This window comes from Macrotis lagotis, chromosome X, assembly GCF_037893015.1.
Source record: "Macrotis lagotis isolate mMagLag1 chromosome X, bilby.v1.9.chrom.fasta, whole genome shotgun sequence".
Taxonomy (NCBI): Eukaryota; Metazoa; Chordata; class Mammalia; order Peramelemorphia; family Peramelidae; genus Macrotis; species Macrotis lagotis.
The window spans coordinates 547,632,440-547,659,660 of NC_133666.1; the positions used below are offsets into that span (position 1 = coordinate 547,632,440).

The 27,221-nt window shown below is 36.9% G+C and overlaps 1 protein-coding gene across 2 annotated transcripts in view; it reads right to left on the minus strand.

Annotated features, from left to right (window-relative positions):
* Positions 1 to 27,221, minus strand: part of RAD54B (RAD54 homolog B) — a 121,708-nt gene that overhangs the window by 9,461 nt on the left and 85,026 nt on the right. For both annotated transcript variants that reach the window (XM_074200226.1, XM_074200228.1), the window contains 5 exons: positions 26,994 to 27,156; positions 24,135 to 24,360; positions 3,897 to 4,104; positions 2,443 to 2,582; positions 1,026 to 1,316 (listed from right to left, as the gene is read on the minus strand). In XM_074200226.1, coding sequence (XP_074056327.1) covers positions 1,026 to 1,316; positions 2,443 to 2,582; positions 3,897 to 4,104; positions 24,135 to 24,360; positions 26,994 to 27,156 — 1,028 coding nt within the window. The remainder of the gene's footprint in view (positions 1 to 1,025; positions 1,317 to 2,442; positions 2,583 to 3,896; positions 4,105 to 24,134; positions 24,361 to 26,993; positions 27,157 to 27,221) is intronic.

The following is a 27,221-nucleotide window of genomic DNA, read 5'->3' on the forward strand; positions in this document are numbered from 1 at the left end:
GAGGCAGCATTTGAACTCAGTTCTTCCTAATTCCAGATTTGGCACTCTATCCACTGCTATACCTAGCTGCTCAGTACCACCCTTAATCTGTTGAAATGAATGGCTCCTCAACTGACTTCCTATAAATGGAAGATTTGGACAAAGTAGTTTCTTAACTTTGTTTAGAAGATGAAGCAAAGGCTCAATGTGATTTCTACATATTCATATTACCGTGATGAAAATCTCCCACCTATAGAGAAGTCCTCAGAGTAAAGCTCAAGGTTATTTTAAGTAAATCAGTACATTTTTAAATTTTTTTTTGCAAGGCAGTGGAGTTAAGTAACTTGCACAAGGTCACACAGCTAGATAATTATTAAGAAAACAAATTTGAACTCAGGTCCTCCTGACTCCAGGGTCAGTGATCTATCCACTACTCCCTCTAGATGCCCCTTAAGTCTATACATTTTAAACCATCTGAACGTCTTCCTTTTAGCTTCTATTTTTCCTGGGCATTAAGCCCAATTAGTTTAATTTTTGTTTATTACTATGTACAAAGTCTGTTTCAAAAGAGATTGCTCTATAAATTATCATCTGTGCCTGCTGAAAAGTTATAAAAGTAGACTTCTTAAAATGTAAAAGAAACTGAGTAAATATAAACCATTGTAGCATAAACCTGCAATATTTTTATAAATCTTAGATAGAGAAAAAAATTCTTGCAATTCATAATATTATAGAAAATGCAGTCAGAGTTCACATTTGCATATAAAGATTTGTGAATGGTGAATTTTGACATATATATATATATATTTATATGTAAATTATAGATGGTCTGTAGTCCTCATTGATGGAGAGGCTAGTAACATAATCAAAATGAACAATTCATTTCACTTTCTCAAATGGCAACCACATGGATTGGCCATAGACCCAAACCCTTGGATAGGCCAAGTTTAAGCTTGGCAGGCTTCCTAAATTTATCAGTTTCATGCCCCCAGGGCCTCCTTTTGTTTCTAAGGAACAACCTAGGGTTTCATTCATAAGTACCATACCTTTAAAGATTTGAAGAGAAGGCAGGGGTGGTTGCAGAGTTTTTTAAGAGCTCCTATACAAATCAGATGAGGACTATTTTCTAGTACCCCCTGCAGGCAAAACCTGATAGCCTGAGAATCCAACAATTTCCGATAAAGTTCAATCTGTAATGTTCCTGGTCTGCAGAAGACAACATTCTCTATTTTAGGTGGAAGATACTTATTTATCACCTCTTGTGTTCTTCTAAGAATAAAGAGTCCAGTAAGACGAGTAAGTTCAGCTGCTCTTCTCTCTCCCAATTTTTTTTCTTCCTGATAATAAAAAAGAAAATTGAAACTTTTCTGAAACAAAGTTCAGGAAAAAAAATGTATCTTAAAAAAAAACTATTCTTGTGACCAGCTGGTCACATTTTGTTTGTTTCATTATTATAGAAAAATGCAATACAAATATGAGTGGGGGAACTGGGGAGAGGGAGAAGGTAAAAACCAACATAGAGGTGTTTAATGTTTGGCTTAATCATTAAATTTTTAAAGCTATAGTCTTATGATTCATTGTTTGGTTAGTTGTTAGAATTGTCTGAGGGCCATTATAAATCTATAATCCACAAACTAAATTATTCAAGAAACAGGCCTTTATCTGATAGTCTATAATAGAATATAGATTGGCGATATTACCCACAGAGAATTAATAGATTAAACTTCCTTCTTTAGAGCCAGCACAATTTAAGTTAAAGATGCAAGACTGCAAGTAGACCTATAGGGAACTGACCAACAGCTCTTTTGAAGATATTACAAAGTATTCAAGTAAATAATAATATTTCTTCAAAAAAATATATCATTCAAACAAAATGTCTATAATTGCAATACTCTGATGTTATATGCTAAAAAAAATCCTAATCTCAAATAGGAGGCTAGAAAATCCATATTGAATTCAGAATTTTAAATCATAAAAAGTGCTCTTTAGCAAGAGGGGGGAAAAAAAGGATAGGCCAGATATTTTATCATAATCCCCTGAATTCATAAAAGTTCTACAAAATTTGGGGGGTGGCTAGGTGGTACAGTGGACAGAGCACCGGCCCTAGAATCAGGAGTACCTGGGTTCAAATCTGGCCTCAGACACTTAATAATTACCTAGCTGTGTGGCCTTGGGCAAGCCACTTAACCCCATTGCCTTGCAAAAAAACTAAAAAAAAAGTTCTACAAAATTAAAAGTTAGTTTTTGAATACTAAGCTGTTTTAAGACAAATTTAATTATATTCAAAAATATTCACAGATGTTCCCTCTTCTCCCCTCACGCCTGTAATCAAGATATATAGGTATTGCTGAAATTGTATTTTTTATTAAAAAGATGTTATATGGATTTTCTTCAGAACGAGAATGATTATGAATATCCCTTCAATCTATTAAAAAAACAACCATTTATTAATAAACATAATACCTGAGTAGCAGAAGGTTCTCGGGATCTAATAATGGGTTCTTCATATATTTTTCTATATGATGACAAAGAGCCTAGTATTCCTGGATTCACAAATTCAATTAATGCATAAAATTCCTGTAAATCATTCTGGACTGGGGTACCTTGAAGAACAGGAAAATGAAAATATTTAAAGGTATAGAATTGAGCATTCTTAAAAACCTAATGAATCAACAAATCAATCTCCCCACATCTCATGACAGATACCCAAATTAAGTAATAGCAATTTGTAAGAAAAATGTCAACCTATCAGTACAAAATATGAATTGATTTTAATAGGATTATTATATTATTCCAGACCTACATATTCTTTACTTTCCAGAGACAGGCAGTCAACAAGCATTTATTAAGTGTTTCCTATGTACCAGACACTGTGCTAAGAATTGGGGATAAAAAAGAAAGGCATGCACCCTGCCTTCAAGGAGCTCACATTTTAATATGCTAAAAAAAAAAAGTGCACATACAAGTGTGTAAAAATAAGGTAATCTCAATGAAAAGGCAGCATCAATGGGAGGAGGAAGGGGAGAAGGAAAAGTCCCTGTAAGAAGTTGAGATCTGAGCTGAGCTACTGATGGAAGGCAGGGAAGCCAGAATAAGGAAGGAAAAGGGAGATTATTCTGGGCACAGGGGTACAGCCAGAGAAAAGGCAAGAAGTCAAAAGCTGGGAGTAGTGTGTGCAAAGAGCAGTATGGTGGCCAATGTCACTGGATTGGAATATGTGGAGGGTAAACAGTGCGGTTCATTGAGGAGGGAATGACATGGTTAGATTTGTGTTTTATGAAAATCATTTTGGAGGCAGGGAGGACAATTAGGAGACGTTGCATGTGGCCTAAAGAGATTATCCTCTGGTGTATTGAACCTCTTGAGCTTAGTTATATCACCTATTTTTCTCTTAATTTTTTTCCCTATCTCATAGTGTTCTATCCATTACACCACCTAGCCACCCCAATTGTATCTTCTCAAAATGAACTTATTTCATTTTATTTCTTTAAATGAATTAGAAATATCTAATTTATTAAAAATTCAAGTGGGATTTACCTGCTTTCAAAGTGGAAAATTTAGAGAATGTCTCTATGGTTTGTTAAGTTGAAAGGGTGATTTCATTGGCTTTTAAAACATTTCATAACCTGTCCCCTTCCTTTCCAGGCTTTTACACTTTATTCCCCTCTTCTCTTCCCTTCCTCCTTCCTTTCTTCCTTCTTTTCTTTCATGACAGAATGTCTTCTAAATCAACAGGAACACCAGTGGGAGTTTGCTTCTCTCCATGGCTCTAACATAATTATCAGAGTTGGATAGGAAGTACTGAGAGCACACAATATTCATTTAATATAATCAAATATATAAGTCTAACAAGAGTCTGTTCCTAGTACTAAAATTTTACTACACTAAAAGATTAAGTGAATTTATAGAATACTAACCAGTAAGAATTACTCTCTTCTCACAAGAGAGGCTAACAAGAGCTGTAGTTGTCTTAATGGAACTGTTCTTTAGGCGATGTCCTTCATCACAGATTAAAAGATCAAATTTTATATTTTTAATTTGATCCAGGCATCGAAGCAACATCTCATAACTGATAATAAGAACTGAATATAGTGGAGAGTTGATGAAGTCTTCTATTTTGTGATCCTGAAAATAAATTATATTATTTCATGAATCAAAATATGTACAGGAACTTTATCAATAAGATAAAGAGCAAATTTCAAGCCAGTCACTTATTAGGTATTATACAAAACTTATGCCTCAAAGGTAAAAACCACGTAAGAAAATAAACAAATTTCATTTTGAGCTGAAGGGCTGAACAATGGTATTTGCTTGATGAGGAACAGAATACTGCTGAAATAAACATGTTTTTAATATTCCATTTTTATTCCACATTAATATTGATTGGTATCCATGAGAGTCAGTGAGATTGGAATAACTGATATCACTAATAACCTTTTCCACATGCAAATCATGCAAATTCACTTCTTAATTTATAGGGTGTTTCTAACTTGTTGAGCTTAACAAAATTAATCAAAACTATGCAGACTCAGCCTAGTAAAAATACCTTCTCCAAACTGGACTCTCCCAGTGCTTAGCAATTCTCTTATTCTTTTCAGTTCTCTCCCTCCAGGATCTATTTCAAACCACTGTCTTCTAAGCCTCTAACAATTTCACATGGAAAACCTGTCTGAGTTCCCTCACTTAACTCTTATTTACATTTTTTTTTAAAAATTTTTCTTATTTACATTTTTACAAATCTCTATCACTAAACTCATTCTCTCATTCCTTCTGGTAAGTATATGAAAGTGTCCTTTCCTTTAAAACTTAATAATCCATTCTCTCTCTGATTACTGACAGATCTTGATTCCACACATACTGCATCATCTTCAATCTTTTTCCTCTCTTCAGTGGTTCTTCACCATTTTAAAATATTCATATCTGTCCTCCCTCCTATTTTGGGGGAAAAACCCTTTTTTCCCCTCTTTAATTTGTCACCTCTAGAATCCAGTTTCTTTCCTTTACTGGCAAACTTCTCTACTGAATAGTCTACACATATTGATTCTGTTTTTTTAAATTGCCTACTCCTTATTTAGCCTCTAAAATTTAGCTTCCATCTCCATCATACTAAACTTCACTCTCAAAAATCACAGGGGATAGTCTAATCACCAAATGTATTCTACTAGAGTACAAATGTACTCTACTCAGTCCTTATTCTTCTGGACATTTCTTCATTATTTGATACAGTTGATCACTTTTCATCTTGAATTACTTTCTCTCTTGGTTTCAGGAACACTGAACTTTCCTAGTTTTCCTCCTAACTACTATCTCCCTTTGATTATTCCCTTTCTTCTCTCTGTGGGTACTCCTTAGGTCTCAGTTCTTGGTTTTTCTACTCTTGTCTCTACATATTCTCTCCCTGAAAAGGACCTAATCTCATATGGGTAGTTCTGGGTATCTCCTTTAAGTCACCATTTAGAAAAGGCAGGTTTGGTAGACAGAATGTGGTTAAAGAATATTTATATTTATATTATTTTATGTTTTATTATATATAGCATATATTCATACTGTATTTGAACAATGCATATTAAGTATAAACATTTTACATAAGTATTGTTTTTATTTCCACATGATTATGGGGTTAAATCACTATTATATTATGTATAAATACATTGACATTATATTGATATTCAATTTAATAAGCATTTCTTTAACATCTGCTATGTGTGTGACAATGAATGTACTTAGGTGATCCAAGGATATCAGTGCAAAATGAAGTAGTTCCTCTTCTTCAGAAACATATTTTGGGGGAATATGCAACATATACATATTAGGTTTCTGGATTTATAAATGCTTTCTTCACACTAATCCTGGGAGGAAATATCACTAGTATTATCCCCACTTTAAGATGAGCAAAGGAAAGAACAGAGAGGTGATTACCTAGCTATTAAAAATTGGAGCTGAGATTTTGACTCCAAAGGCAGGGATTTCTTTCAGAGCTCTAAAAAAAGCAAGTTACTTAAATTTTCTTTTTATATCAGTATCCTCATCTGTAAAATTAAGTGGCTGGTTCAGATGATCATTAATATCCCCTTCTAATTCTAAAACCCTATCATATATGACTTTCAAATCCATATATCCAACCCCAAAGTCTCAACAGAGCACTAGTTTCATATTTACAACTTTTCCACATTCTGTTACCATTTTGGATGTTCTGTCATTGTCTGAAACTCAAAAGGACCAAGATTTATTATCTTCCCTCCCCACAAAAAACAGTACTTATCATGAAATTCCTCACATCCTTAAATGGCACCATCGTATTTCCTTATCACCCAAATTCAATCCACCTTTAAACTTTTATTTCCTCCACCCTCTCCATATGTGTCCAGTGTTCTACCCTTCCATTTTTCACATTGTCTATTTCTAATGCCACTACCGAAGGTCTAGGCCCTTATCACCTCATGTCTATACTACAGCAAAAGTCAAACCAATCTCCCTGACTTAAGCCGCCTTTTAAGTTAAGTAAATTAAGAGGCAGTATGGCATAATGGAGATGGTACTGAAAAAGGAGTCAGAATCCTGAACTCAAATCTGACCTCCAACAAAAATAGTTGTGGTGCTAAACAAACCATTTCTCCTCTCTGCCTCAGTTTCCTCAATTACAAAAAAAAGGAGAACTGAACTTGATAATCTCTGAAGTCCCTTTTAGCTCTAAATCTGTGATACTATGTGATTCTATGACTAAAACCTATCCGAATATCAACACCAAGGTCCTATTATGATCTAGAAATTGACCCTGGGTTCTTTTTTTTTTAACAAGGCAATGGGGGGGGGGGGTAAGTGGCTTGCCCAAGGCCACACAGCTAGGTAATTATTAAGTGTCTCATGCCAGATTTGAACTCAGGCACTCCTGACTCCAGGGCCAGTGCTCTCTCCACTGCACCACCTAGCTGCCCATGACCCTGGGTTCTTAAAATTTCTGATAAGACAAAGCAAACTCTGCCAAGTGCTAAAATCACAGAGAGTTAAGAAGGACATCAGTGGCCATCCAGTCCATTCTTCTCATTTTACAGATGAAGCCATTGAGGCACAAAGAAGTTAAGTTGCCTAAGGTCATAGAGTGAATATCCAACAAAGTCTGCATTTGCTCCCATGTTCACTGATTCCAAATCCTGCATTCAATCACTGAACCACACTAGAGGCTTTGAGAATAGGCCCAGTGAAAAATCTGTTGTCTGGCAGGTTGGCTAACTACAAACTGGGGGGGGGGGGGGGGGGGGCGGCACTCACCAAGAAAAAATGAATTACCAGGTGGTGAAATTTTGAAAACACCACTACTCATGAAACAAAGAAAAAACACAATGAAACTCAGCCTTGACTTGCAATGTTACTTATCTGTCTCCTCCATCAAGCTAAAGCTATAAGCTTGCTTGGGACAGGGATGGTTTATCAACTTATAAACATTTATTAAGCACTTACTATGTCCCAGTGGGGCAACTAGGAGGCTAGAGTGCAGGACCTGGAATCAGGAAGACTCATTTTCCTGAGTACAAATGCAGCCTCAGACATTTACTAGTCATGGGACCCTGGCAAGTCACTAAACCTTGTTTGCCTCAATTTCTTCACCTGTAAAAGGAGATGGAGAAGGAAATGGCAAACTACTCCAGAGCCTGTCAAGAAAACCTCAAATGGAGGGTTCAACCAAGAGTCAGATATGACTGAAAATGACTGAATAACAACAACAACAAAATGTGCCAGACAAAGGGGATACAAAAGAAGGCGAAACACTGTCCCTGCCCTCAGGAAGCTGACATTCTAACAGGAAAGACAATGCACAAATAAATATATACAATCAAGCTACAGACAGGATAAATAAGCTATAATTAAGTGGGGAAAAACACTACAGTGTAAAAGGGTTGGGCAACCTTTCCTGCAGAACAGAGGTGGCAAACTTTGCTTCTGACAATGGCTAAAACTTAAAAATTAACATGCTATATTTGATCAAACATTATTTAATTCCCCCCCCCAAGAAAAGCTCCTAATTTATTGAATTTGGAGTTTCACCTGTGGTTGCCTTGGCAGCACCACACAAAATGATTTTGCAAATCTTCTGTGGCCCTCGGGCCAGACGTTCCCTATACCTGCTGTAGAAGATATGATTCTAATTAGGACTTGAAGGAAGCCAAGATAGGGAGTAGAGCTGAAGAAGGAGAGCATTCCAGACAAGAAGTGTCTTGTTCAGGGAAAAGAGCCTGGAAAGAGAAGAGGCTAGGTCATAAAGGCTTTGAATGCCAACAGAGGACTTTGTATTTGATCCCAGAGGCAATACTGAAGTTTACTGAGTAAGGGAGTGACATGGTCAGACCTGCATTTTAGGAAAATTTCTATAGTAACTGAATGGAGAATAGACTGAAGTGGAGAGAGAAATGAGGCAGAAGGCAGACCTATCAACAGGCTACTGGAGTAGTCTGTGCATGAGATGAGGAGGACTGGAGAAATGCTAGTATCTAAGGAAAGAAGGGGGCATGTGTAAGAGATGTATCAAAGGTGAAAACAATAGGCCTTAGAAATAGTGGGATATGGAGGAAAAAAGATGGTGAGTGATCCTGGATGCCTCCTAAACTGCAAGCCTGAGGGACTAGGAGGATGGTGTTGCTGCAGTAATAGAGAAGGTAGGAGGGGAGAAGGGTTTAGGAGGAAAAATAATGAGTTCAGAGTTGGATGTGTTGAATTTAAGATGTTTACTGAACTCACAGCTTAAGATGTCTGATAGGCATTTGAAGGTGTGAAACTAATGGTCAGTAAAGACTTTGGGATAGAAAGGATAGCCTTGAGAATTGTCAGTCTTAAAATGATTTGTACGTGTTTGTACCATATTGGCACCTAGTATAAAGTTAAGCAAAAACTTGAAACAAATAACAATGGACAGGAGCAGTAGTCTCCCAAAATGTTTTCACTGGGCACCCCAACAGCAAAAATGTTTGAGCATTTACCCTAAAACACTTATACTTGCTTATGTCTAAATTATATACATATATTACTGTGCTAACAATTATATATGTATCCAACTTACACAAAAAAATAGAAATTAAAAAAAGGATTGAATCCTAGAGTCAACAGGAAGCCACTAGACCTTACTGGGTAGGACAGTGCCATTTTTAGGCCTGTGCTTCAGGAAAATCACTTTGAAAACAGCTTGTCGGTTGAGTGCTCCCCTATTGCCTCAAGGATCAAATACAAGCCTCAGTCAGGTATTCAGGTTCTTCATTGGCTGACTCCAACTTACCTTTCTGCCTTATTATAAAATATTCCCCTTCAAACATTCGTTGGTCTAGTCAAATTCGCCTTGTTTTTCTTCAAAAACAGTACTCTCATCCCCTTGCCTATGCAGAAACTATTTCCCAAGCCTCTCATGAACTCATTCACTTCTACCTCTTTGACTCCCTAACTTTTTGCAGTTTATGGAATCTGTCTTACATAAAATCTTACCTGATCCTTCCTACTAGTAATTTCCTAAAAAATTACCTTGTATTTAGTGTGTATAATCATATACATATACATATACATATTGTCTCCTCCAATAAAATAAAAAAAATCCCTTGAAGGCAGGTCATGTTCCATTTTTGTCTTTGTAACCTCAGTGCTTCTGAAAGAGCTGATATTATGGGAGCTTAATAAACACTGTTAATGACTGAATTTTAATTTGATAACTTTAATAATCAAAGAAATGCAAATGAAACAACTTTAAGATATTATAACCATCACAGTGACAAAACATTTTTTAAAATTTTTCAATGAAAGTCCTCCTCTGATGCCTCATCTTGTATGACCCTGAGGTCCCAAAGGCTATGCTAAAAGAACATCTTCAGATATCTTATACAAGGATGTTCTAATAAACTGGAAAGACTATAAATGAAGTCAAAGTGACAGAATGAGTACTGTCCAAGAATACAAAGAGACTGAATATAGAATGGCTCATCATTAAATTGTTGACTATTAGGTAATGATACTTTATGAAAATTGATTATTAATAATACATATTACATTCATTTCAATATTTATGTTTAAGGGAATACAAGGATAAAAACAAACCAGTTTCTATCTTATCTGTTCACATCATACAATTTCAGATTCTCAGAGTTGGAAAGGCCATCAGAAGTAATCTAGTCTAACTTGAAACTATACAGAATCCCCTTTCATATCATTTCTACCACTTAAACCAGGACTATCTCCAGTTGTCCTGATCTATATTCATGGCCCTGGACTCAGATAGCTTTAGAGGAGAAGCTGGTGACTTTGCACAGCCCTAAGTTCACTTAAATCTAGCTCACTTGCATGTATGTCATCACCTCCCTGATATCATGGTCCACTTCAAGAATGAAGGACAAACAACAACAATTTGATAGCTAAAATGACATTAAACATCATAGGCTAATAAAAGATTTAAAACTGAAAGAGACTTCTAAAATCTAAATCATCTATTTCAAGGAAAGAAAGCAGATCCAAAGAGGTTTCACAACTTGCCCATATCTTACAAAATTCAGTTACTTGGGGATGGCTAGGTGGTGCAGTGGATAGAGCACTGGCCCTGGAATCAGGAGTGCCTGAGTTCAAATCCAGCCTCAGACACTTAATAATTACCTAGCTGTGTGGCCTTGGGCAAGCCACTTAACCCCATTTGCCTTGCAAAAAATAAAAAAAAATGCAGTTACTTGGAGCATAATCAAGAGAACACTGTACACCTTAACAACAACATTTTGAGATGATCAACAATGGTGGATGCAGATCCACTCAGCAGTTCAGTGATCAAGGACAATCCTGAAAGACCTGCTATAGAAAATGCCATCCACATCCAGAGAGAAAACTAATTATGAATGCAGAGCAAAGCATACTATGTTCACTTTTTAAAACTTCCTCTATGTTTTTACTTTCTTTCTCATTTTTTTCCCTTAGTTCTAATTCCTCTTTCACACATGGCTAATATGGAAATAAGTAAAACAATAAGTTAAAAAATTGTACATGTACTTTTTACTAGGTTGTTTATCACCATGAGGAGGAGGAAGGGAAGGGAAAGGAGAGAAAGAAAAAATATGGAACTCAAAAACTTGCAAATGGATGAATGTTATAAACTACCTTTTCATGGAATTGGAAAAATAAAATAAAATTTAAAAAAAATTCAGTTACTTGGACAAAAAATGACCAATGTTATATATCTGACATTTCTCACTCACTTGACTTCTCTAACATCAAGGGCCTAAATCAAATGTTTCACTTAAACTTCTTTCCTCCCCCTCCTCCACCTTTTCCAATTACTGGTAGATAAACAGCAATGAATTTAAGAAAATGATACTTTAATCAGCCACTAGATGGCATTAAGAGAGACAATATTCCACTATTTATTGCCCTATTTCACCAAGAAAACATTTCAGTGCTGGAGGGGAAAATAGTAACCACTATTTATTATTTATGGTACAGAGAATTATATTTTTCCTACTGTCTCAATTTCCAAGAAAGTTTTTCGGGGGGGGGAAGAAATAAATGAAATTTCATTTTATTAAGTATCAGTGGTTGGGGCGGCTAGGTGATGCAGTGGATAGAGGCCCTGGAGTCAGGAGTACCTGAGTTCAAATTCGGCCTCAGACACTTAATAATTACCTAGCTGTGTGGCCTTGGGCAAGCCACTTAACCCCATTACCTCGCAAAAACCTAAAAAAAAATATCAGTGGTAAAGATGCAAGAAGGATATCATTAACAGGCATGTACTTCCGCTCCATCTCTACCTCATTCAATGACTGTTTCAACTTGATAAGATTCTCAGAGAGCCTGTAAAGAAGTCAGCAGATCATTTACTTCCTGAATAAGTTCTGGGTTTGATCCATCTGGCTCAGCTCTCATTTCTACAAGAAGTCTTTCCTCCTAGTTTTTAGGGCACTCTCCACAAAATATCTGGCAGTTTCTCAACTGTTTATATGTTGTATACCTCAGGTAGATTTTTGAGGGCAAGGTCTATTTTTAAATTTAACTTTGTATCCTAGGTGCTTTATATATTGATATAATATGTCAATGATACTGAAAAAGAAACAGATGGAAATGGTGTAAGACCCAGAAAATATTGCTGTGAAAGGTAACATACTGCTTTCCTCCAGTAAAAGGATTTAAAAAATAATATAGAGTTTTCTGTGTGTAAAGGGAGAATTGAAGCTGGGGACAGGAATATATCTCAAGACAACATACTAGGACCAAAGAGGTCTTAAAGAGACAAGATAAGTTATAACAAGCAAGTCATCTAAATAGCTAGACATATTAAGGAACTGAGGAAGTCATAACCTTGGATAAGACTCCAGAGCTCCTTCCTGTCTGTACCACAGCTATGAAAGTATGACCTTTGAAACAATTCAGTTAGGCAAAACTCTGCCTCCTCCCTCTCCCTCTCACAAACTGAGGACACAATAAAAATTGGACCAAGAAATAATTTGAGCAAACTCATGCTTAAATGAGGGAACTTCACTGATGTTGTTTGCCCTCATTCTGAAGAGGAACAACAGCATCACAGGTGATGGTTTAGACATGAATTGGATTTAAGTGAAGCAGAGTTGCACAAAGTTGTCATAAGATATTCTCTCCTCTAGAGACATAAAAGTCCAGGGGAAAGACAAAATCAAGACAACAGGTGACTTTCGTATCTTTGATATCTGACCAAACTCTAACCTCTCGATAGCATCTGCTTCATTCTGACTTAATGGACAAGGGAACAAATTCAACTGTGTTAAGTTCAACTGTATCAAGAGAAGGACAGAATCCCCAGAGGCATTCCAAGTCACATATGCTGTCAGCTTCCCCTCTCCCAAAGAGAAAAGAAAACTATACCTAATAGCAAGCATCCCTTATAACTAATTTTCTTCCACTCTTTGTACTGTCTCCCACATCTACTACCCTACAGAATTGTTCTATTAAATGGAGTTAATAGCATTCTATAGCAAATCCAGTGACCGTTTCTGCGTCCTCAACTACCTTGATTTCTGCATTTGCATCCCAAGGGGGAAGATGAAAATTTGGCCTTGAACCCCAAAAGGTCTATTTAAAGCCCTACCTCTGATATATATTGGCTTTGTGATCCTGGGAAAGTCACTTCTGTGTTAATGTCCCAGACAACTCTCTAAGACTAAATTTGAGAAAAGCTGCTGCATGGGTAGAGACAGTTTACCCACAACAGAGTTCCCTATACTAATATAAACCCTGGGCCAGACCTTTTTTTACCAATAGGTTTGAGCTCTTATATTAAAGGGAGTAGTGCAGCCCAGGGGAATGTAAGGTTTTTTGTAAGGTTTTGTGTGTGTGTGTGTGTGTGTGTGTGTGTGAGAGAGAGAGAGAGTGAGAGAGAGAGAGAGAGAGAGAGAGAGAGAGAGAGAGAACAGGAACAATTAGAAAAGAAGTCATCCAAAGAATGATCAGAAGGAGAGATTAGCAGTGGTTGGAGCTCCTGCTGAGCTATTTGTCACAGAGGCAGCTAGTTATCTATTTGTATAATAACAAAGCTTTTGTTGTCATCTTTGGGCTTATACCCAAGTGGCTAGCATTCAAAGACCTTCATATCTACCTCCTCTTCCCCTTCCCCCTTTCTAGTCTACTTCTACCTTTCACTTCTGATACATGGACACTGGCCTCCTTGCTGTTCTTAAAATAAAATATTCCATCTACAAACTCCTAGCATTTTCATTCAGTCCATACTAGAAACAGTCTCCCTCCTTATCTATGCCTCTTCCTTTCCCTGGCTGGCATCAAGTTATCAGCTGAAATCCTACATTTTACTGGGAGTCTTTCCCATTTTGCCTTAGTGTTGGTATCTTCAATTTATCTTCTATATAGCTTGTTTGTACATAGTTGTTTATATGTTGTTTCTCCTTTAAGAATTTGAGCTCTTCAGAGCAAAGCCTCTAATTTTATCCTTCTTTGAATTTCCAGTACTTAGTACCTGGAATGTAACAGGCTCTTAATAAATATTTGATGATGATGATGAAGATGCTTGTCCTTCCTTCTCAAAGAAGACCACGACAAGCACATGAATTAGATTTGAATGAAGGTTGTTGTGCTAAGTCACTGCCTCACTTTCTCCTCCAGAACCATCTGGGTCCAATGGTCAGATATGAATCAGGACCACTGGAGATTAACTGAATGATTGAAGTCTGCAAAACTGCTATTTTTTGAACAATTGAATTTGAATGTGATTAGCTTCCTGTATGTTTTATTCTATGCATTTAAAACAAAATTCTGAGAAAAGTTGCATAAGCCCCACCAAGAATCCATGACACAAAAAAGGTTAAGGACCCCTGCTCTAGTCTCTGTTCATGCCTATGGTTTCAACTCTCACTTCTCTTTACATCACTCGGAAATCTCTAGCTCTAGTTCTAATCTCTCTCCCAAGCACTAGACCTGCATCTCCAGCTACTATCAATGGACATCCACTTTGATGTTCCACCAAACTATATGTCCAAAGTCAGGTTTATTATTTTTCCTCAAATCTACTCCTTCTTCTGACTTAACTACTTCTGTCAGTGACATCATCATTCACCCAGTTTCCTAAATTCAAAACCTTGAGGTTATCTTTGATTTTTCAATCTTGAAGCCAATCATTTACCAGGTCCTTCAGATCAACCTTTCTATCAAAAAAAAAAAAAAAGAAGGGCAGAAAGATCACTGATCTTGGAATCAAAAGATAGGATTTTTAGTTTTATTTTTCAGGGTCTCAGTTTTCTCATATTAAAAAAAATCAGGGGACTTCCAGTCAAGATGGCAGAGAGAAGACAGGCACTGTGCTAGGGTCTCCTGATCTTCCCTCATATATGATATGAAAGAAACCTCTTAACATAAATTCAATAGACAAAACCCAGGGGAAAAAAAGCTAGGAGAAGAACATCTATGAACAAGCTCAGTCTTTGGGTATTGGGGAGGGGGGCAGGGATGAAACAGAGCAGAGGGCCAGGAATCAGCCGCAAACACATCGACTGTGGGAGCCACGGTACAAGAGCCAACCAGGGCACGGAGACTTTGGCTGTGGAACTGATGGTCTGGGGTGCTTGAGCAGGGCTGGAGGGCTAGTTCCAGTGGGAAGAATTGCGGACATTGATCAGTTGGGCTCCTCTGGAGCTCCTCCTCCTCCTCAGACTCCATACTCTCATTTCAACTGAACCCTCTTCCCAGAACATAAACAGGTGGCTGTTAAGCCACCCACCTCCCCAGGTGCAGGTATGAGCAGCAGAGTTCCCTCAGCGGAATAGGAATAATTACCTTGACTTAGGGCACAGCCCAAATTGTTCAAGGATAAAAGTATCCAGCAGCTCCACCCATCCCACCTCCAGGCCAAGAGAGAGGGCCTCAAATCAAGGTCACACACTCCAGAGAAAGCAATCAGCATGTTCTACCAGTGGCCCCCTTGGAGTTACTAGGCCAAGTGAGCAAAGCCTCTAGGGACCTCAACTCTAAACCCCTGTGAACCAGCCCCTACCCCAACACAAGATTTTTGGAAAATGAAGGCCAGCAGAAAGGGGGATCAATAGAAGATGACCTATAAGGTAAAGACCCTAACTCAGAGAGATCTAGAACCTCTGAGGAGAATATGATTTGGTCTCCAGCCCTGAAAGACTTCCTTGAAGAATTCAGAAGGAGTTTAAAAATCAATTGGAAGGGACAACTAGGTGGCACAGTGCATAAAGCACCAGCCTTGGAGTCAGGAGTACCTGGGTTCAAATCTAGTCTCAGACACTTAATAATTACCTAGCTGTTTGGCCTTGGGCAAGCCACTTAACCCCATTGCCTTGAAAAATCTAAAAAAAAAAAAATCAATTGGAAAATCTGAGAGAGAATATTAACACCTTGCAACAAGAAAACAAATCCTTGGAAAATACAATTGGACAAATGCAAAAAGAAAATAATTCTCTCAAGACCTCAATTGGTCAAATGGAAAAATCCTTAAAAAATAGAATTGACCAATAGGAAAAGGAGTTGCAAAAGATAAATGAAGAAATTCTTTTCTTAAAAAAAAAAAAGAATGGAGTCTGTGGAAACTTATGACTTCATGAGACAAGAATCTGTTAAACAAAACCAAAATAATTGAAAAAACAGAAGAAAATGTAAAATGCCTCATCAGCAAAACCACTGACCTTGAAAACAGAACCATGAGAGGCAACTTAATAATCATTGGGCACCTTGAAAATATTAAAGAGAAAAAAAGCCTGGACTTAATATTGCAGGATTTAGTGATGGAAAAATTGCCCTGATATCATGGAACCAGAGGGCAAAATAGTTACTGAAATCATACATCAATCCCCTCTGGAAAGGGATCCCAAAATGAAAACACCAAGGAATATTGTAGCCAAACCCCAGAACTATCAGATGAAAGAGAAAGTCCTGCAAGCAGGCAGAAAGAAACAATTTAGATATCAAGGAGCCACAGTAGGGATTACATAGGACCTAGCAGCATCAGCATTAAGGGATTGAAGGGCCTGAAATGTGATATTCTGAAGAGCAAGGGAGCTTGGAATGCAGCCAAGAATTCACTATCTGGCAAAACTGAGTCTTCTAAAAAAGATGGACATTTAATAAAATAGGAGACTTCCAATTTTTCCTGATGAAAACACCAAAGCTGAATAAAAAATCTGGAATTCAAACAGGAGAATCAAGAGACACATGAAAAGGGTAAAAAAAAAAGGGGGGGGTGGGGGTAAAGAAAAAAACTGCTATCCAATAAGATGAAACTGACTATATCCCTACCTGGGAGGAAGACTCATAACTCTCAAGAATTTTGACTCTATTAGAGAGATTATACTTAGCCTTCTCTGTGACTAAGAATGATTTAAAAATAATACCTCCTTAAAAAGGGGGACAGTAACGAGACAGAAGGATAGAGAAGATTGAATGAGGTAAATAAATCCTATTACATTAAGAGGTACAAAGGACCTATTTCAATAAAGGGGAAGGGGGAGGAGGTGAGAACTGCCTGAATCTTATTCTGATCAGATTTGGTTTAAATTAACATAAATACACTCAGCTAAGAAATTTATCTTACCTTTCAAGTATTAAAAGGGGAAAGGGGGAACTAACAGAAGGAAGGGAAGGAAGAAGCATAGAAGGGAAAGGGGAAAAAAGGGGGAGGGGAGGCAAACATACTGAAGGTAGTGGTATTCAGAAATAAAATACTGGGGAGGGGGGAGCCAAGATGGCAACAAGAAAGGATCAAGTCTTAGGCGCTCTCTGATAAAACTTCTAAACTAAGGACTCTAACTAAACTCTCGAGAGACAGAACCCACAAAGGGACCCAGAGAGGCAGTTCTCCTACTCAAGGTAACCTTGTGAGCCCCAGCTCACAACAGCAGGGGAGTCTCCTGAGCTACACCCCGGGGAGCACAAGGCATAAAGTGGGAGAACAGCAGGGGACCTCTGCCAGAGCAAGCACCTGGAGCCCAGCCCTCAGGGCACACATCAAGCAGCCCAGATCCCTGCAGAGCTCTGTCCTCTGCCTCTGGAACAGGACTCTGGGGCTCTGACCACATTCAGATCCTGATCACAGTCTAGGCGCCCCCCATAGAACAGCAGGGCCCCCCTCACCTCAGCCCCGTGGCAGAGGGGGACACTTATGGTCATTCACAGACCAGGAGGGAGGACAGAACCTCACACACTGAGACCCTTGTGGGAGTGTCCCAAAAGCTCAGGAAGCACCTCAAAAACCAGGCCCAGACTGGGAAAATGAGCAAGCAGAGAAAAAAGAGGAACACTATTGAGAAATATTTTGCAAATGAGCCCAAGAAGGATCAAAATACTCAGTCTGAAGATGAGGAAGCACAAGCTCCTGCATCTAAAGACTCCAAGAAAAACAGAAATTGGGCTCAGGCTATGACAGCTCAAAAAAGACTTTGAAAATCAAATGAGGGAGTTAGAAGGAAAAACTGGGAAAAGAAAGGAGAGAGATGCAGGAAAAACATGAAAATGAAGTCAGCAGCTTAGTCAAGGAAATCCAAAAAAATGCTGAAGAAAATAGCATGCTAAAAACCAGCTTAGGTCAAATGGATAAAACAGTTCAAAAAAGTTATTGAGGAGAAGAATGCTTTAAAAAGCAAAATTGGCCAGATGGAAAAAGAGATAAGAAAACTCTCTGAGGAGAACAAATCCTTCAGACAAAGAATAGAATTCAGGGAGATTGATGAATTTACCAGAAATCAGGAATCAATACTTCAAAACAAAAAAAATGAAAAATTAGAAGAAAATGTGAAATATCTCATTGAAAAAACAACTGATATGGAAAACAGACTTAGGAAAGATAATTTAAAAATTATTGGAATACCCAAAAGTCATGATCAGGAAATGAGCCTTGACATCATTTTCAAAGAATTACTACAGGAAAATTGCCCTGATATTCTAGAAGCAGAGGGCAAAATAGAAATGGAGAGAATCCACCGATCCCCCAGAGAAAGAGATCCCAAAAAAACAACCCCTAGGAATATTATAGCCAAGTTCCAGAACTCCCAAGTCAAAGAGAAAATATTACAAGCAGCCAGAAAGACACAGTTCAAATATCGTGGAGCTGCAGTCAGGACCACACAGGACTTAGTAGCAACTACATTGGAAACTCATAGGGCTTGGAATACAATATATTGGAAGGCAAAAGAGCTTAGAATGCAGCCAAGAACAAACTACCCAGCAAGGCTGAATGTCCTCTTCCAGGGAAAAAATGGACTTTCAATGAACCAGGGGAATTTCAAAGGTTCCTTTTGGAATGGCCAGAGCTGAACAGAAGGTTTGATCTTCAGATACAGGACTTGGGTGAAGCATGGAGATTGGAGGAGAAGGGGAAAATATGAGGGACTTAATAATGATGATGAACTGCATGTATTCCTGCATGGAAAATGATACCGATAATACTCATAAGAACTTTCTCAGTTAATAGAGCAGGTAGAGGGAGCTTTTATAGTTGAAGCACAGGAGAAAGCTGAATTCAAAGACAAAATATAGTGTAAAAATGGAGTCAACAGAAAAAAAAGGGAAATGGAATGGGAGAAAGAAAAAGGAGAGGGGGAATAGGCCAAGATATTTCATATAATAAGATTTTTCTTTATTACAATGAGCTATTGCAATGATATGGAAGGGGGGAGGCAAGGGGGAATGAGGGAAACTTTGCTCTCATCAGAGGTGGCTAGGAGAGGAAACAGCATATATACTCAATGGGGTATAGACATCTGGAGTAAGAAGGAAGGGGGGAGCAGGGGGAAGGGGTGGGAATGTGAATAAAGGAGGAGAGGATGGACCATGGGGGGACAGTGGTCAGATATAACACATTTTCATTTTTACTTCTTTCAAGGGGCTGGGATTGTAAAGCCTGTCCAGGACCATAGGGCCAGGTGGATTCTGGGCCTAAGGGGTGGTATGGGGGCTCAGGGCCTCTTGGCCCCAGGACCAGGGATCTGTCTGCTGCACCACTCAGCTACCCTACAGCAGAATCAGAGTGAAAGGAGAGAGAAAATATAGTACATGGCAGTGGAGAAATAAGAAAGGAGGGAGTTCCAATCAGCAATGGCAATGGTGGAAAAATATGGAAGTAACTTTTGTGATGGACTTACCATAAAGAATGTGATCCACCCATGACAGAGTTGTTGGTGTTGGAACAAAGACTGAAGCACATTTTTTATTATTATTTGGGGGAGGGTGCAGGGGAAAATGGGGCTGGGTAGCCTGCCTGGGGCCACAAAGCAGGGTGATCTTTGGGTGTCTGAGGCCGGATTTGGACCTGGGTGCTCCTGGCTCAAGAGCCAATGCTCTGTCCGCCACCCAGCCACCCCTATGATTATTACTATTTTATTTTATTTTGGGTCATTTTTTTTGCTTCTTTTTGGTTTTTGCAGGGCAGTGGGGATTGGGTGGCTTGTATGTCACACAGCTGGGTGATTGTTGGGTCTACGGGGCTGGATATGGGCTCAGGTGCTCATGGCTCCAGGGCTGGTGCTTCGTCCATTGCACCACCTGGCCATACCTACAATTATTACTATTTTTTTATTTTAATTTTTTCTCTCTCCCCTTTACTTTATCGCTCAAGCAAGTCTATATTCATGGGGGGGAGGGGGTATTTCATTTACTCTTAAACAAGAATATTTTATTAATGTAAAAAAAAATTTGTACTAAATGAGAATAAAAAATAAAAGAAAAGAAAGAAAAAAGAAGAGAAAAAATACTGGGAAATATGGATAAAGTGAAAAGGGAAAAAAATACAAAGGTAAGATAGCATGGAGGGCAATAAAGAGTTAGTAATTATAATTTTGAATGTGAATGGGATGAATTCTCCCTTAAAACATAAGCAAACAGCAGAGTGGATTAAAAACTAGAATCCTACAATATGCTGTTTACAAGAAACTCATCTGAAGCAGAGATACATAGAGTAAAGGCAAAACGTTGAAGCAAAATATATTTTGCTTCACTGAAGTGAAAAAAAGCAAGGGTAGCAATCCTTATCTCAGACAAAGCAGTTGCAAAAATAGATAGCATTAAAAGAGATAAGGAAGGAAACTATATCCTCCTAAAAGGTACCATATACAATGAAGTAATTTCAATACTAAATATGTATGCATCAAATGGTAAAGCATCCAAATTCTTAGAGAAGAAGTTGAAGGAGTTACAGGAAGACATAGACAGCAAAACTCTACACTCAGATATAGATAAATCTAACCATAAGGTAAACAAGAAGGAAGTTAAGGAGGTAAATAGTGTTAGAAACCTAAACATAATAGACCTATGGAGGAAATTGAATGGGAACAGAAAGGAATATACTTTTTTTTCTGCAGTACATGGTACTTACACAAAAATTGACCATGTACTAGGGCATAAAAAACCTAATAATCAACTGCAGAAAGGCAGAAATAGCAAATACATCCTTTTCAGATTATAATGGCATAAAAATCACATGCAGGAAAGGGCCAGGGAGAAATAGACCAAAAAACTAATTGGAAACTAAATTTTAAACAAATTATAGAAAGAATTAATGATATCATCCTAGATAAGGACAAAAATGAAACAATATACCAAAACCTATGGGATACAGTCAAGTCAGCTGTCAGGAGATATATTATCAATGTATATCATGGAAACAATATAAAGACTAACAGACTGCCTTCTGTGGGGGGTGAGAGGAGGGAAACAAGACTAGGGGGAAATTATAAAATTCAAAATAAATTAAATTTTTAAAAATAGCTTAGATTATACATTGTGTGTGTGTGACATACACACACACACACACACACGATTATATATACAGGTTCCTACTGTAAGGGTCTATACGATGTCTCTCTTTTGCATCCTTTCCCTCCCAATCTTACTGCTACCTTCTTAGTACAGACATTCATTACTAACTCCTTCAACTGCCACAATAAACTCTCACTGGTCTTATCTCAGCTCTTTAGCTTCCCCTTTTCCACAAAAACCACAATTCATTCTTCATACAGTGGTCTGACTAATCCTTAGGCATAGAATGGGTCCTATCATTCTTCCAACTCAACATTCTTCAGGGATCCCTCCTGCCTACCAAAGAAATTCTTGATCTGAATCTCAAACTACTTTACCAGCCTTTTCTCAAACCACTACTCTCTAGGTCCTCTTTTATTCTAGGGGAAACCAAGTTTCTCTCAACCCTGAGAAGAGGCCTCCCCTCTGGGCTTTTTGCTCATGCTGTTCTCTATGAAACAGTGCAGAATACTGGGTGTCTCCACAGTGATCACCTCACATGGAACACACTCTCCTACAACTCACAAAAATTTCTCTTCATCAAGACACAGATCAAGCACCATTACTAGTACCATCCTGCCCTCCCTCCAAGTTAACTTATATTTAACTATTTTGTATAGTTTGAATTTGTTAACTTTATATTGATGTTGTGTGTGTATGTATATATATATATATATATATATATATATATATGTACATATTTTATATATTTCTTCCCCTCTAAAATGTAATGCCCTTGCAAGTAGGAGTTGTTTCATTAATTATATTTGTAACCCTAATTCTTAGTACAGTACCCAAAATACTTGGTAATTGATTAAAATCAAGAAGGCCTGGGTTTGAATCTTGCCTTAAACATTTAATAGCTTTAATTGCAAGTCATTTTGCTGCATCTCAATTTCTTCATCTGTAAAATAGGGACAATAACAGCACCCTTTTCAAAAAGTTTTCTGGGTACTATATTAATCACCAGGGACACAAAGAAAAAGAAAAATTAATCCCTGCACTAAAGGAGCATATATACATTCCAATGGTAGCAGCAACAGGGAAACAGTGAAGAAAAAGAAAGTACTAATAACACATAAACTGAGCCTTATGGAAAACTAGAAATTTTTAAATGGAAATGAGAAGGAAGTATATTCTAAGGTCCATCAGACAATCTGTGCAAAGGCACAGAGGTGAGAGAGGTCCCTAATCTGAACATGTCCAAAGTCTTCTTGACATCAGGTGATAATTATAAGACATTTTCATTTTGGCCTTCTACAATGACCAACTTCGAAGAACTATGCTGGTGAGAAGATTTTCAATTCTGACTTTGAACCCAAAGTTTCCCTAATATAAAAGGATTAATTCCTCAAAAAAGAGAAAATAGGCATGTAGTTTTTTTAATATATGAAGATGATACTCTGCCAATTTCTTATGTCAGAACATTTACATTAAATTATTATTTCATTAGTAAAGATACATTTGTATCGATCAACACTTACTTGACTAGTCTCCTGGCTATATATAATATGCAAGGCAGGTAGCGTCAGGGACAAAGCCTGAAGTAGCCTACAAAAGAATTAAATCTATGAAGGTGGATCCTTTGCACTGTAATTAGCTAGTCTAACCATTAACAAATAAATATTATCAAATTATGTTTTAAAAGGTATACTATTTTGGGTTAGTTGAAGAAATGTATGGGTTCATTAAATCAGCACTTCACTAGTATTTGTGGCACCAACAATAAAAGAAAAAGTCTTCATTATTTTAGATTTTTATAAAAGTTTTTAATGTTCTAAAACTTCTCATTTAAATCTATCAGAAAAGGCACAAGTGGTACAGGGAAAGATGCTGGTCAGAGAACTTGGGTTCAAATCCTGTCTATACCTTTTATTTCCTGGCAACTTTGGTTAAATTAAATCCCTTACCCTATTTTGAGACTCAGTTATTCCATCTGTACAATGAGAAAGTTTCACTACATGGCCTCTAAGGTCCTATTTAGTTCTAAATGGTACAAGCCTATGATAATATGATAATATTAATTATATAATATAATAATTATGATAATAATTTAAGCATTATACCTAATTTCCAAGATATCACCAACACTTTTCAATTTCTATTAAACAGTCCCAACAGAAATTAAGGCTAAAGGAAACTAAATAGGACGTATAGGAATACTCTAATACACAAATACATTAATACAGATTCCTATTACTCACTAATTCCTTCAAGGACCAAATATAAATTCTTTTATTTTTAAGCTCTTCACAACTTGGCCTCTTTTTAACATTTCCAGTGTTTTAACACACTATTCCCTCCATCTCCCATCTCCATGAGGCTGTCCTCTCCTGCCCACCCACAACTCTCCCCACTCACTTCTGACTCCTGGAATCACTGGCTTCCTTTAATCCTTTAGTCTTCTCTCTACTTTCTAGTTACCTAGATCTATTTATCTTGTCACTTATGTATGTTAAAAAATCTAATTTCTTGAGGACAAGGACCATTTCTGTTTTTTCTCTGCAGCTTCAATACACGGCAAAACTTAAAGACACACAAAGATGAATGAATAAATGCTTGTTGATTGATTGACACAGTGGAACTTTAAGCAAACAATCAAAAGAGATACAACAAAGAATATCTATTAAATGAGAATTAGGCAGATAAAAAATTTACAATGTTACTTAAATGCTTCATAAGATCATTGACCCACATTGACAACCCCTTCATTAGGCAGATTCAGAAACTGACCCAAAAGTTTGGGAGATTAAATCAGTCACATTGGAAGTAAATAACAGTTAGAATTCAAACTCAGATCCTTAGGGATAGTGCAGAATGAAGACTAGGTTAAAGAAAATTCTTAATAAAAAACAGAATTTCTACAAATGTAATGATTTTTAAAACTATTTCTAAGGACAGATTAAAATGTGTCTTACCTGATCAACAGAGAACACCTTGATCCTTTCACTTCCTAACCATTTTTGAAATTCTTTCCTCCAATTAACCACCAAGCTTCCAGGTGTAACAATAAGTATCTTCTTTATTATTGGCTTGCCTCCATAGAGTCCCTGACGCAGGAGTGTCCAGATGAGTGAAATACACTGCAGTGTTTTTCCCAAACCCATTTCATCAGCAAGAATAGCACCAAATCTGCCATTCATTCTGTAAGATAAAACTACCTTTACCCTTGGTAAGAAAAAAATTAAATAACATAAAGATAAAAAACTTTTAAGTAATAAAAAGGAAACCTAAGTGACTTCATTCTCCAATCCTGAAAAATTGTACTATTCAATTCAAGGAACATTTGAAAGATTCTGAGAAGAGAAGAGGCATGAGTATATCATCTATGTATAGGGAAAATAACTTACCTTGTTGTAAAAAATTATTTGGAGTGGGGAGGAAATGGAAAAGGGAAAACTTGTTAGAAAATTATTGCAATAGTTCACTATGGATGGGTAATAAAAGCCTAAAGGTGGAGAGGACACAATTGAAATGAAGATTAGAAAAGGAAAAGGTGTTTCTAAAGTAGACATGAAAGTAAATAAGATGGCAAGAAGAGCAAAAATTACAGCTGAAGTTTTAAACATTTAAAGTCTAAAAGCAGTTGGAAAAGAAAGTCTTAAAACTGTGAAAGAAGTTAGGACTAGAGGGTAGAGAAATCTGCACAGAGGTGAGAGTTGAAAGAAAAGAAATACATAAACTTGAGAAAATACATAAAGAGAAAGAAAAGAGAGTCAAGGATAGAATCTAATATTCTTCCTGAGTAAAAAGATAAGGGAACAACAGAATGGGACAAAGAAAGTGGAAAAAATAGCTCAAAGTATTATTGAGAAGATTAAGGTTGATCCTGTACCATTTTCTTTCTAAAATGTCTCCCATCTGATCGCATTCATTACAGATCAACATCTAAAGCAATACTATAACCTTAAATCACATATCTTAATTTAAATATTATTAAGTTATATATTTTAATTGAAATCATCAGTTAATTCTAATTTAGTTTTTAAGTACTTTAACTGTCTGCTTTACTAGTATAGCAGTTTTATCAATTTAAAGATCAGACATCAAAAGAAATGAGTGGTTTCTCACCAAAGGTAATTAGAAGCCAACACAAGAGCTTGCTCTGTGCTCTAGAATAAAAGTTAGGAAGTTAGGTGACTGAAGAATAAAGAAGACCTGAATCCCCCCACAACTACTCTCATGTAGTAAAAGTCCCTCATATTGCAAATCACTAACATTCTGGGACTTCATATGGGTTAAACCCACCCAGTATGAACAAGAATCTGAAAAATAGCCCAGGTTTGTAGGGGTCAAATCTAAATATCCAGCAGCAATATTATCATCACCTTTACTTTACTACATACCTCTAGTATCCTCTAGACTTTTCCCATAATTCCCCCATATCAGGTGGCTTCCCTCACCTCCTTTTCAGCTTCCTTGATGAGAGCAGAGATGGATTGTCATTTTTTTTCTTTTCTTTCTTTGCCTGGCATATAGTAAATGCTTAATAAACATCTAGTGACTGATTGCCTAACCTTGCAGTTTAGGGAAGCTTGTACTCTTCAATGTCCTTTCACTTATACGATATCAAGAAGGAATTATTCAAAATATTAACTAAAGATTTAAGGAAATGACCAGAAGATTAATTTGTATTTAAACAGAACATTCTAATTCTTGGAGATATATTATTAAGTTACTATTTATTAGTTACTATGAGTTACTATTTATTACTATTTAATAGTCTAATAAATTTGGATGACTATAAGACTAATTTGAATTACATATGGGAATGTTCAACATCAGGATGTTTCCAAAGCATTATAATTATGAATCTCAAAAATAAAATTTTTAATTTTTAACTTAAAAAAGCAAAGAAAAAGGTCACAACTTTAAAGATAATACTATGCAGATGGGGAATATTGATGTAAACAAGTGGGTCACTTATTGTAGCTTGGAAATATGTTGATCAAATAAAATTAAAATTAGTTTAAGTCTCTTCAAATGTAAAATACATCAAATCCAGGAAGAATTTTTTACTGTAAATTTTTATTTTGATGGGTTTTGGTATAAACTTAACTAAACTGCTCCATGTTCTCTTCTATTCAAATAGGAACAGAAGTAGTCATCTTATTTGTCATAACTGCTGCTTACAAAGGCCATTTGGGAGACCCAATGATTTAGGGAAGTCTATACTCCCCTTCCTCCTTCAAAACCAAACCTAAAAGTCAAGATCTATTATTCTGGCAAACAGAAGGTTGTCCTATCCACAAATTCTATAGCTTTTAATTCATAGACTCAGGTGGTAGAAATGGGAAGGAGTTAGAGTTCTATCATGGCCTAGCAGAGAAGGGCAAGAACTGGAAGGAGGCATATGCCATCATTATCATAAAAAAACTGGGGTTCCCTGGGTGAAGATAAAAAAGGAGAGGGTTCTCCCAGACTCTTTCAGGGTATCTCTGAGGCCAAAAGTATTATATTAATTATAGTAAGATGTTTTCATTTCTAATCTGTCAATATTGATAGATAAAATCTATATAAACAAATGCTTTTGGAGTTAGGGGAATCAGTCATTTTTATGAATATAAAGGGATTCTAAAACCATAAAGTATGAGAACCTACAGCATTTAAAGCATGAACAAAATGTTTACAAGTAGAGTTATCAATAAATAGCAATCACACTCTCTTCAGTAAAAGAACTGTTCATTTCTTTCCCCACTAAAATAAAAGGTTCTAAAATGCCTTTTACAAGTCAAACTCAAAATGGGCTAGATGAAACAAAGAACTTATTTTCCTACCTCATTCCCATCACACATTCATAGAGAAACACAATTCCTTCTTTTTGGTGAGGTCGAAGATGATGAACAAGGTGGGGATCTACAACTACATCCACAAGTGGCAAACAGTTCTTATTGAATATCCACTGATGATTCTTATCTGGTCGTGGCATAACAAAGGAATCTTAAAAGGAATTGTTAAAACATAGCCATAAGTGTATTTTCATTTTAATTACAGGAGATCACATT